This window comes from Lepidochelys kempii, chromosome 2 (assembly GCF_965140285.1).
Source record: "Lepidochelys kempii isolate rLepKem1 chromosome 2, rLepKem1.hap1, whole genome shotgun sequence".
Classification (NCBI taxonomy): Eukaryota; Metazoa; Chordata; order Testudines; family Cheloniidae; genus Lepidochelys; species Lepidochelys kempii.
In genome coordinates, this window is record NC_136381.1 from 61,342,156 (window position 1) to 61,354,877 (window position 12,722).

At 47.0% G+C, this 12,722-nt stretch overlaps 1 protein-coding gene across 15 annotated transcripts in view; it reads right to left on the reverse strand.

Moving 5' to 3' along the window:
• CSPP1 (centrosome and spindle pole associated protein 1) overlaps positions 1-12,722 on the reverse strand; it is a 178,579-nt gene that overhangs the window by 85,231 nt on the left and 80,626 nt on the right. For all 15 annotated transcript variants that reach the window (XM_073330932.1, XM_073330936.2, XM_073330945.2 and 12 more), the window contains 2 exons: positions 1,615-1,693; positions 1,184-1,304 (listed from right to left, as the gene is read on the reverse strand). In XM_073330932.1, the coding sequence (XP_073187033.1) occupies positions 1,184-1,304; positions 1,615-1,693 (200 nt within the window). The remainder of the gene's footprint in view (positions 1-1,183; positions 1,305-1,614; positions 1,694-12,722) is intronic.

The window sequence follows — 12,722 nt, forward strand, 5'->3', positions numbered from 1 at the left end:
ATATTCACACTCATTCCATGTCTCCCCTACTTCCTTCTTTCATGTGCCTCCCCTGCCAATCAAGAAAATACTAATACTACTCTAGTTCTTTAAATCCATAGCTATTGATGATAATTTTTTTAACCACCAAGATATGTGTAACAAACCCAAGTTACCACAGACTCTCACTGCTGTAACTGTTATACTCTTTTCCCTCCCCTTGACAGTTATATTCTTACTTAGATTGCAAGCTCTTCAAGATAGTGACAGTATCTTTTTCATTTGTCTTTATCGTGTCGGGTTCTCGCAGTAACTGAATAAGAATAATAATACTGTGTACCTTTTGGCCACAATCTGTCACTTCAGAGATGGCTGCATTTCAGTGCTGCAGTTGGTATACAATCTGTGAAAGGCTTTGGGATTTGGGGGCAGGGAGGGGAAATGAAAGAACCTAAACAATTGTTGTGTCTGTTTGCTTCTATGCCTTTTTCACATCAAAAAGGGAGATTTTTTCCTTCCGCCCCCATTTCTTCTTTAATTTCTTCGTTATTTAAGAGTGAAAAACTGTTGTATTTTTTTCAATTAGAAGAACTTATATTACAATCCCTCCCCACAAGTTTTTGACTGTTAGAAGTATGTCATGAACTAGAGATGGTGGAAGAAGCAAACTTCTTTGGTGAAGTCTGACTGACCTCTAATACCCATTAGACTTAGTGGAGAAAGAAAATAAGAACGTATCTTTTTGCTGTAGTGGTGGTATGAAGACATATGTGACTACACTGCTGTTACACGTGGCTTTTTAATAGTACACCAATAGTATAACCACCACATTTCTGGGCACATTTATATTTAGTCTCCTCTTTGCCCACTGTACCTGAAAGTTTGCAATGAAGTATGAAAGCATGGTTATGGTCAGGAAAATTATCATATGGAAGTGGAAAAAGCCACCTGTTCCAGCTTGTATTCAGAGTCATATCTGTTCAATTTTACTAGCATAGTTTTACCAAGCCCACAGAACACACATATCTAAGGGAGAGTGGGCTAGATTCTATTTCACAAAATACATTATCAACTGAACTATAAGCTAAGCTACAATTGCAAAACGTTAATTATCAGCGACAATGGATGAACAAGAATTAACACAGTTTTACTTTTAGATCTCAATTTGCATAGCTAGTAGGTAAGAAAACAAACTTTTTAATACCTGCTGTTGCAATTCTTCTTGATAAGAAAAAGCTGACTCTTTGAAGGGCTTTGGTTTTTCTTCAGGAAATATTCCTAGACCTCTGGGTCTACCACCTGTGTTTCTCTGTCCAATGTTACTTCTGAATTAAAAAACAAACAGATACAAAGAAAATTAATACAGTTTAATGCAAAAAAGAAAAAAGTAATTCCTGCTTGAAACACAAAAGTGAAACCTGAGATTTTTTTTCTTTTTTCACAGCCTATCAATCTCTGTTATTTTCACTATCCATTTATGAATTCGTATACTAAATTACAGTTCAGAAACTCATGACCAGAAGTTTGAAGAATTTATTTTAATACTCTTGCTTCAAAGATGTATCCCTGTTAGCAAATACACCAGAAGTTAAAACAATACTAAAGGAACACAGCTGTGTAAGAAAAAATACTTACACAGCCTGATCTGCTGGTACTTTCCCTGGAAGATCCTCAATATTAGGTGCAGGATGCATTCCCATCATTCCTGCGCCATCTAAACAGTAAAAGACAGTCATTTCAATCTAGCACGGATATGGACACATATTTCCATTATCTAGATGAAAATATAATTTACTGCCCAAAAACTAAATGCACAATTAAGGTTGAGCACCCTTTCCAGAAAGTCAAATGAATCTAATACTTAAACCTTTGAAAACCATGAAATCATAGAATCATAGAATAACAGAGTTAGAAGGGACCTCTGGAGGCCATCTAGTCCAACCCCCTGCCCAGAGCAGGACCAATCCCCAACTAAATCATCCCAGCCACGGCTTTGTCAAGCCTGACTTAAAAACTTCTAAGGAAAGGGATTCCACCACCTCCCTAGGTAACGCATTCCAGTGTTTCACCACACTCCTAGTGAAAAAATTTTTCCTAATATCCAACCTAAACCTCCCCCACTGCAACTTGAGACCATTACTCCTTGTCCTGTCATCTGCTATCACTGAGAATAGTCTAGATTCATCCTCTTTGGATCCACCTTTCAGGTAGTTAAAAGCAGATATCAAATCCCCCCTCATTCTTCTCTTCCGTAGACTAAACAATCCCAGTTCCCTCAGCCTCTCCTCATAACTCATGTGTTCCAGACCCCTAATCATTTTTGTTGCCCTTGGCTGGACTCTCTCCAATTTTTCCACATCCTTCTTGTAGTGTTGGGCCCAAAACTGGACACAGTACTCCAGATGAGGCCTCACCAATGTCGAATAGAGGGGAAGGATCACGTCCCTCGATCTGCTGGCAATGCCCCTACTTATACAGCCCAAAATGCCATTGGCCTTCTTGGCGACAAGTGCACACTGTCGACTCATATCCAGCTTCTCGTCCACTGTCACCCCTAGGTCCTTCTCTGCAGAACTGCTGCCTAGCCATTCGGTCCCTAGTCTGTAGCGGTGCATTGGATTCTTCCGACCTAAGTGCAGGACTCTCCACTTGTCCTTGTTGAACCTCATCAGATTTCTTTTGGCCCAATCCTCCAATTTGTCTAGGGCCCTCTGTATCCTATCCCTACCCTCCAGCGTATCTACCGCTCCTCCCAGTTTAGTGTCATCCGCAAACTTGCTGAGGGTGCAATCCACATCATCCTCCAGATCATTAATGAAGATATTGAACAAAACCGGCCCCAGGACCGACCCTTGGGGCACTCCGCTAGATACCGGCTGCCAACTAGACATGGAGCCATTGATCACTACCTGTTGAGCCCGACAATCTAGCCAACTTTCTACCCACCTTGTAGTGCATCCATCCAGCCCATACTTCTTTAACTTGCTGACAAGAATACTGTGGGAGACCATGTCAAAACCTTTGCTAAAGTCGAGGAATAACACGTCCACTACTTTCCCTTCATCCACAGAACCAGTTATCTCATCACAGAAGGCAATTAGATTAGTCAGGCATGCCTTGCCCTTGGTGAATCCATGCTGACTGTTCCTGATCACTTTCCTCTCCTCTAAGTGCTTCAGAATTGATTCCTTGAGGGCATGCTCCATGATTTTTCCGGGGACTGAGGTGAGGCTGACAGGCCTGTAGTTCCCAGGATCATCCTTCTTCCCTTTTTTAAAGATGGGCACTACATTAGCCTTTTTCCAATCTTCTGGGACTTCCCCCGATCGCCATGAGTTTTCAAAGATAATGGCCAATGGCTCCGCAATCACATCCGCCAATTCCTTTAGCACTCTCGGATGCAACGCATCTGGCCCCATGGACTTGTGTACATCCAGTTTTTCTAAATAGTCCCGAACCACTTCTTCCTTCACAGAGGGCTGGCCACCTCCTCCCCATGCTGTGCTGCCCAGTGCAGTAGTCTGGGAGCTGACCTTGTTCGTGAAGACAGAGGCAAAGAAAGCATTGAGTACATTAGCTTTTTCCACATCCTCTGTCACTAGGTTGCCTCCCTCATTCAATAAGGGGCCCACACTTTCTTTGGCTTTCTTCTTATTGCCAACATACCTGAAGAAACCCTTATTGTTACTCTTAACATCCCTTGATAGCTGCAACTCCAGGTGTGATTTAGCATTTCTGATTCCATTCCTACATGCCCGAGCAATATTTATATACTTATCCCTGGTCATTTGTCCAATCTTCCACTTCTTGTAAGCCTCTTTTTTGTGTTTAAGATCAGCAAGGATTTCACTGTTAAACCAAGCTGGTCGCCTGCCGTATTTACTATTCTTTCTACACAAAAAGATGGGATGGTTTGTTCCTGCAACCTCAATAAGGATTCTTTAAAATACAGCCAGCTCTCCTGGACTCCTTTCCCCCTCATGTTATTCTCCCAGGGGATCCTGCCCATCAGTTCCCTGAGGGAGTCAAAGTCTGTTTTTCTGAAGTCCAGGGTCCGTATTCTGCTGCTCTCCTTTCTTTCTTGTGTCAGGATCCTGAACTCGACCATCTCATGGTCACTGCCTCCCAGGTTCCCATCCACTTTTGCTTCCCCTATTAATTCTTCCCGGTTGTGAGCAGCAGGTCAAGAAGAGCTCTGCCCCTAGTTAGTTCCTCCAGCACTTGCACCAGGAAATTGTCCCCTACACTTTCCAAAAACTTCCTGGATTGTCTGTGCATCGCTGTATTGGTCTCCCAGCAGATACCAGGATGACTGAAGTCGCCCATGAGAACCAGGGCCTGCGATCTAGTAGCTTCTGCGACTTGCCGGAAGAAAGCCTCGTCCACCTCATCCCCCTGGTCCGGTGGTCTATAACAGACTCCCACCACGACATCACCCTTGTTGCTCAGGCTTCTAAACTTAATCCAGAGACGCTCAGGTTTTTTTGCAGTTTCATACTTGAGCTCTGAGCAGTCATACTGCTCCCTTACATACAGTGCAACTCCCCCACCTTTTCTGCCCTGCCTGTCCTTCCTGAACAGCTTATACCCATCCATGACAGTACTCCAGTCATGCGAGTTATCCCACCAAGTCTCCGTTATTCCAATAACATCATAATTCCCTGACTTTGCCAGGACCTCTAGTTCTCCCTGCTTGTTTCCCAGGCTTTGTGCATTTATATATAGGCACTTGAGATAACCCGCTGATCGCCCCTTGTTCTCAGTATGAGGCAGGAGCCCTCCCCTCTCACACGCTCCTGCTCGTGCTTCCTCCTGGTATCCCGCTTCCCCACTTACCTCAGGGCTTTGGTCTCCCTCCCCCGCTGAACCTAGTTTAAAGCCCTCCTCACTAGGTTAGCCAGCCTGCTCGCAAAGATGCTCTTCCCTCTCTTCGTTAAGTGGAGCCCGTCTCTGCCTAGCACTCCTCCTTCATGGAACACCATCCCATGGTCAAAGAATCCAAAGCCTTCTCTCCGACACCACCTGCGTAGCTGTTCATTGACTTCCATGATTCGACGATCCCTACCCCGGCCTTTTCCTTCCACGGGGAGGATGGACGAGAACACCACTTGCGCCTCATACTCCTTTATCCTCCTTCCCAGAGCCACATAGTCTGCAGTGATCTGCTCAAGGTCATTCTTGGCAGTATCACTGGTGCCCACGTGGAAAAGCAGGAAGGGGTAGCGGTCCGAGGGCTTGATGAATCTCGGCAGTCTCTCCGTCACATCGTGAATCTTAGCCCCTGGCAAGCAGCAGACTTCTCTGCTTTCCTAGTCAGGGCGGCAGATAGATGACTCAGTCCCCCTGATGAGAGAGTCCCCGACTCCAGAGTTCCCATCCTATCCTGACCTGTAATCTTAACTGTGTTCCCTAGAGCTGGCAAAAGTCACTGGGGATGTACTGTAAGTATGTTTCAGCCAGGTCAGCCCTATAGTAAGCATACATTAGGAATAAGTAAATGTGCCATTTTATGTTATGTGTTGTCACACAACACTGAATTCCCTCATTTGTCTGCACACACTCCAACTGCCCCTCATGATGTTGGAGACAGCTGTGTTGACTGGTGCCACGATTACCTGCAGCAATTTGCCAGAGCCCATACTGCGATACAAGAGGTGCATCTGTACTGAAAGGGACCATGGACCCCTTGTTTCTGTGCCGTTACAGAGCTGGAGAAGAAGAGGAGCATAATAGTCTATTCTTGGGAGGGGATCTGTAGCATCCTAGGAGCATACGTGACAGTATGCTTCAGGGCAGAGATAAGTGCAGGCAACATTCCAGAGGGAGTCCTCAGGACAAGGAAACTAGGGTGGTCTGTGCAAAGCAGAATTGGTCAAGTATAGGCCAGATATAGCCAACTGTTGTTCATTAAGCCTGCCCTAAATACAAGGTTTGCCTTAGTGAGGACATGGTCTGACAGTTTCTCCTACTATCCTCCAGTGCTGTCTCTCTTCAGCAGTTCATATCACCTGCAAGGATAGAGAACTGTGATGTCTGTAGATGGAGGTTGAAAGAAGGCACAGGAAAGGCTGTGGTGTAGGGCTAATGTGCAACTTAACCCTTTGTTTTCTGGTTTTCAGAGATTTAAGCATACAGTATATGCATTCAGCATTCTAGAAGGGTACCAGGCACTGCACTAAAATTTATGGAAAATGAATTTCCATTGTTTTTTGAAGAAAAAACGGTTACTCACCTTCTCGTAATTGTTGTTCTTCGAGATGCGTTGTTCATGTCCATTCCAATCAGGTGCGCACATGTAACGTGCAGGACAGCCACAAGATTTTTCCACTAGCGGTATCCGTAAGGTTGGCCTGGGCGCCCCCCGGAGTCATGCCCTCATGGCACTCAATATAGTGCCCTGACGACCCAACCCCCCTTCATTTCCTTCTTGACAGCTACTCTGACAGCGGGGCAGGAGGGTGAGTATTGGAATGGACATGAACACCACACGTTGAAGAACGGTTATGAGACGTTGAGTAACCGTTTTTTCTTCTTCGAGGGCTTGTTCATGTCAATTCCAATCAGGTGACTCGAAAGCCTAAGTTATGGAGGAGGGGTCAGAGTTGTCCACTGACTGGAGCACTGCTCTACCAGAGGCCGCATCGTCTCTGGCGTGCTAGGTAATCACATAATGCACAGTGAAAGTATGTATGGAGGACCACGTTGCCACTCTGCGTATTTCCTGGGTTGGAACCTGCACCAGGAACGCTGATGAAGAAGCCTGCGCCCTGGTGGAGTACGCAGTGAGCTAAGGGGCAGGCACCTCTGCCAGTTTGTAACACTCTCGGATGCAGGACATGATCCACGACAAAATTCATTGAGAAGAGACTAGAAGACCCTTCATCCTGTCTGCCAGAGCCACGAAAAGTTGCAGAGACTTTCGGAATGGCCTTGTTCTCTCGATGTAAAAGACAAATGCTCTGCGGACATCCAACGAGTGAAGCCTCTGCTCCCTGCCCTTGAATGTGGCTTAGGATAGAACACTGGGAGGAAGATGTCCTGGTTCATGTGGAAATGGGAGACGAACTTCAGGAGGAAAGCCAGGTGGGGCCTCAGCTGAACCTTTTCCTTATGGAACACAATGTAAGGAGGCTCTGATGTTAGGGCCTTGAGCCCAGACACCCTCCTGGCTGAGGTTATCGGTACCAGAAACCGCCTTGTACGAGAGCTAGAGCAGGGAGCATGTAGCTAGCGGTTCAAAAGCCGGTCCCATGAGTCTGGAAAGGACCAGGTTGAGCTCCCAGGCCGGGACTGGCTGTCGAACTTGCACTTATAGTCTGTCGAGACCTTTGAAGAAACAGCTGACCATAGGGTTGGCAAAGACCGACCAGCCCTCTGCACCTGGATGGAAGGCAGAGATGGCAGCCAAGTGAACCCTTACTGATGACATGGACAGTCCCTGCTGCTTGAGATGGAGAAGGTAGTCCAATATGAATGGAATAGAAGCGAGTGTCAGGGACAAATGATGCTGTGCCGACCAAATTGAGAATCTCTTCCACTTGGCAAAGTAGGTAGCCCTGGAAGAGGGTTTCCTACTGCCAACGAGAACTTGTCTAACCTGGTCTGAGTAGGAACACTCCACTGGATTTAGCCACAGACCTTCCATGCCGTGAGGTCCAACGACTTGAGGTTCGGGTGCTGGAGACAGCCGTGATCCTGAGTTGGGGGAAGAGCAGCAAAGTGACTGGGGCTTCCAAGGACATGTCCAGAAGCAATATGCACCAGTGTTGGTGGGACCAGGCTGGGGCTATCAATATTACCACCGCCCAATCCCTCTGTATCTTGAGGAGCACCTTGTGAACGAGAGGGGTAGGCGGGAATGTGTATAGGAGACAGCCTCCCCCGGGAAGGAGGACACATCTGCTATGGAGACCGGGCTGTGATTCAGGAAGGAGCAGAACTGCTGACACTTCCTGTTGTGCCATGTGGCAAAGAGGTCTACCTGGGGAAAGCCCCACTGCTGGAAAATGGAGTTTGCGATGTCCGGGTGTAGGGACCACTTGTGGCCGTGGAGCAACCTGCTGAGATAGTCTGCTAACTCATTCCGAACCCCAGGGGGTTCGATGCTTGCAGGTGTACTGACTGCTCCACACAAGGCACTTTCTGGCATAGGGGAGAGGAGCGTGCACCCCCGTTTGTTGATATACAACATCACCGTGATGTTGTCTGTCATCACTGATACACATCTCTCACTTAAATGGGGTCGGAAAGTCTGACATGCCAGGCGTACCGCTCTCAGCTTTCTGACATTGATGTGGAGAGCAAGCTCCGCCTGAGTCCAGATGCCTTGTGTCCTGAGGTCTCCAAGGTGCACCCCCCCCCAGTCCAAATCCGATACATCCAAAACCAACAAGAGAGTTGGCTGGGGGCTGAAGAAGGGGACCTCTGTTCACACTAGCTTTGGATCAAGTCACCACAGAAGGGAGTTGAGGACCAGGTGAAGCAAAGTCACAACCCTGTCCAAACTGTCCCTGACTAGCCGACACACTGAGGCAAGCCATGACTGGAGCAGCCAGAGTCTGAGCCTGGCATATTGCACCACATAGGTACAAGTGGCCATGTGTCCCAGGAGCTTGAAGAAATTCCTTGCTGTGGTGGTGGAGAAATGCCTGAGACTCCAAATGATGTCATCCAGGGCCCGGAACCTCGATTCCGGTAGGTATGCCCTAGCCTGTGTCGAGTCCAGCACTCCCCCATGAACTCTATCCTCTGAACGGGGGACAGAGTTGACTTTCCCAGATTCAGGAGAAGGCCCAGTTTGTCGAACATTGCTATGATGAATTCGACTTGCGCCTCTACTTCAGCCCTGGAGTGGCTAGTCGAGGTACAGAAACACCCGTACCTGGCGCCTGCGCAGAAACGCAGCCACAACTGCCATGCATTTGATAAATACTCAAGGCGCCACTGACAGGCCGAATGGAAGGACTGTGAACTGGAAGTGGGTGTTGTGCACCACAAACTGAGGTATCGGTGCAGAGATTGTCGACGTCAGTGCACCTGCCGGATGGGTCCCCTGCAGCGGTGCAGAGGGCGTGTGGCGGCCCAAAGGATGCCAAGGCCACTGACGCTGGTCTGGGACCCTAGCTCTGGTGATAGGCCCAGGGTGTCCAGAAGGGCCACTGAGGAGCCTGCCACTGTCCTGGCCACTGTGCTGAGTAGGGCTGTCGGTCACGGTGGGAGCGAGATCTGCTCCTACTGGAGTGCGATGACTCCGCTTCCAACTCCAAGGTCTCCAACTGTGAAGACCACAGAGGAGCGGAGCCACTCGGCACTGGCGAGTGATGCCAAAAGGTCTGATGCTGCCTCAAATGCTTCCGGCATTGAGGGAAGCTGTAGGCCCTTGTAGCAGCGGACTGGCGAGCGGTGCAGGTCCGGACTCAACAGGACCCCTCCTGAGGCAGGAGTCGACGAAGGCCCCACCAGTTGGACACTTGATGGGGGGTTGCTGGCCACCTGGTCTTTAGACCTGGTCAGGGAGCGCCCTCTGTCAGTCTCTCTTTTATGAGGCACTGGTGAGTGAGACTGGTGCCTGGGACCTGTGCGTGGAGCTGTGGCGGTGTTGAGGGTCCTTAGAGGAATCCGTTCTCAGCACTGGCTCGTGCGTCAACAGTGCTGGAGCGCTGTGCACCAAGGAGGCGGTACTTGGGATCGGGTCCGCCGTGCTGGGGTCTGACTGAGGCTGAAGCACTGCCTCCATAAGCAGAACTCAGAGGTGCTGTTCTCTGTCCTTGAGGGTCCGGGGGCGAAATCCCCTACACATTTTACAGCGGTCCCTAAGGTGACCCTCCCCAAGACACTTCAAGCACGAAGTGCACAAGTCACTTCTCGTCATAAACTTGCTGTAGTCGGAGCACGGCTTAAAGCCTGGGGACTGAGGCACACCCCAGAGCTGGGGCAACATGGGGTGAGGGGAACCCCCAAAGGAAACTTATGAGACAAAACTATCTATACTAACTATACTACTGAATCGAACTACATAAACACAATACTGCGAAGCATACGCTTGCCGAGGCAAGAGCAATAGGGAGTTCCAGCTAGCCGTCACAGGCAATAAGAAGGAACTGAAGGGGATTTGGGTTGGCAGGGCACTATATTGAGCACCATGAGGGCATGACTCCAGGGGGTGCCCAAGCCGACCCTACAGATACTGCTAGGGGAAAAATCTTCCGGCTGTTATGGCGCGCGCACAGCTAATTGGAATGGACATGAACAAGCACTCAAAGAAGTGGTGGTATTAGTGAGCAGGGAGTGAATGGAGAACAGCTGGGGTTGTGGGAGTGCACAAGGTTTTCTTGAAAAACCCTCACCAACACTCAGGTATCAGCTCTGCTCTCCTTCTGGCCCCTCCATGCTCCTACTATGGCTGAAGGGCCCATGAAGAGGAAGGGATGTGGTAGCCAGTGTGCTGTGAGCAGCACATCTACCATCTGGAGGCAACAAGGGGGAGTGGTGCCAAGCCCCAGAATCCATAGTCCACTTTGGGGGTTAGTGAAGGAGAAAAGGGCTCTGTACAAACCTCTGCAGCCTAGGAAAATTGCAGAAGTGTGAAGTGGGTTCATTCATGTCAATGGGATGTTCTCAGGTGAATCAGTACTCCCCATGGATGAATACAAGCTGACATAATAGGTCTGAGAGTTATGAATGGACACAATTCATCTCAATAAAGTGTTCTCCTCTCCTGTCTCACAAAGTCTATACATATCCCTGTTGTGTCATACAAGTATTGGAGATAATTTCACTACGGACTTTAGAGAATTTGAAAATTAAGAGTATATAATCTAGGGGGATCTATATAGGGAACCCATTTATCAAATAACCCAAAATTTGCAACACAAATTGTACCCCAACCCATATGATGGCATATCAGTTTTCAAGATCATCTCCCTATAGATTTTAAAGCATTCTGATTATTAAAATCAGTAATTTAGTGAGGCCGCATCTGTATTTGAGGAATCCTCTGACCAAATTACCCCAACTTGCACCATTAATTCTACCCTGGCCTGAATGTGGCCCAGCAATATCATGCTGGGACAGTAGCAACAGGATTTCCATTTTAAAGGAGTGAAAAAGGGTATACAGAAATTCTGCCTTTTGGGTTAGTGGTCATTTTTAAATGTCTACTGTCATTTGTGCACTGCTTGATTTTACGATGGCAATTTATGGGGCAAAATATCATTTCACATTTGATATGACTATTGTTTATGTGACTAAAGTTTTCCAGTGTCGGATATTGCCTTTCAACCCCAATTTCACAGAAACTTCAGCTCTTTGAGGTAGATTGGATTAATTATAATGGAATTTTTTTTTCTTTTTTTTTTTTCATGATCGTTATGATTTAGTAACTTATTTCATAAATTACTGTTTTGATTCACAAAAATATCCTGGTGCCGCACTAATTAATGCTAACCTTATGACAGTCCCTATTATGGCTGCCTTTCCTGATGCTTAGAAACCCCTTTGATCATGCTGATTCTGATGAGAATCCCAGCTATTTGCTTTTCTTTGTTCACACCCGTCCCATTGTTCAAGAAATTGGTGAGGAGGCATGCAGCATGATTACGTTACTCTAATGCTGCTGCTTACTAGATTCTTCCATCTTCCCTCGACTTAGGTGATGTTTACACTAGAGACTTTACAGCGGCACAACTGTACCGATACAACTGCGCTGCTGTAAGTTGTCCCGTGTAGCTGCTCTATGCCGACTGGAGAGAGCTTTCCCATCGTCAAAATTAAACCACTCCCAACAAGTGGCAGTAGCTACGTCGGTGGCTGATGCTCTCCTGATGATCTAGCACTGTCCACCCAGCGCTTCTGTCGGTGTAACTTATGTCGGTTGGGGTGTATTTTTTTCACACCCCTGACCGACAAAAGTTTTACTGCTAAAAGTGCGAGTGTAGACATAGCTTAAATTAAAGCTATTCTTCTTGGCAATAGTTCTAAAATAAAATCTGAGTATTTAGACTTTGAAATACTGGCTCTTAAACCAAAAGCTTTGCTCTCAGGAACATTTTCCAGAAGGAGCACTTGCGGAAAGTAGTCAGAGAGCAATTAATGTGCATAACACGCATTTTCAGAAAGCTGCCACATTCAGGACTTGAACTTGCAGTACATGGGTAGTGCTGAAGTTCTATGGGCACACAATGTCAGCTTGAGTCATCCACTTACTCTGACCTCAGGTTGCCTGCAAACCCTCTCGTATGCAACAAACCCATCCTGCTGCATTTGCACCAGTGACTTCCTTTGGCTTATCAACTTCACTCAAACTTCCTCAAAGGGGTGGGGCAATTTTGTACAATAGCTAAAATCAATCCCAAGCAGGTGACAGCAGATTGAGAAGGATCAGAGCCAGAGTTTGAACCCCAGGTGTGTAACAGTTACAAGAACTATAAAATTATGATTTTTTTTATGAGGGCAGTATCTTGGAAGCCCCTTGCTCACACAACTCAAATTTGGACCACTAACACCATTCCCATCTCAATGGGGCACAGCTGTTTTCAAGCCAATCCAATTATTCATATGAATTTTAGAGCACTTATATAAATGTCTGTCAAACAGAAAGCTAGTCTTAAACTTAACTATAGCTATTGGCCCACTCTAATGTCAACATAATGTAAAGAAACTGTGCTTACAATTTTTTAAAATAAAAAGAATCTGTGGCCTCAAATGTAACTGGATTTCTTGCGGTAAAATTTTCATAAAGAAAA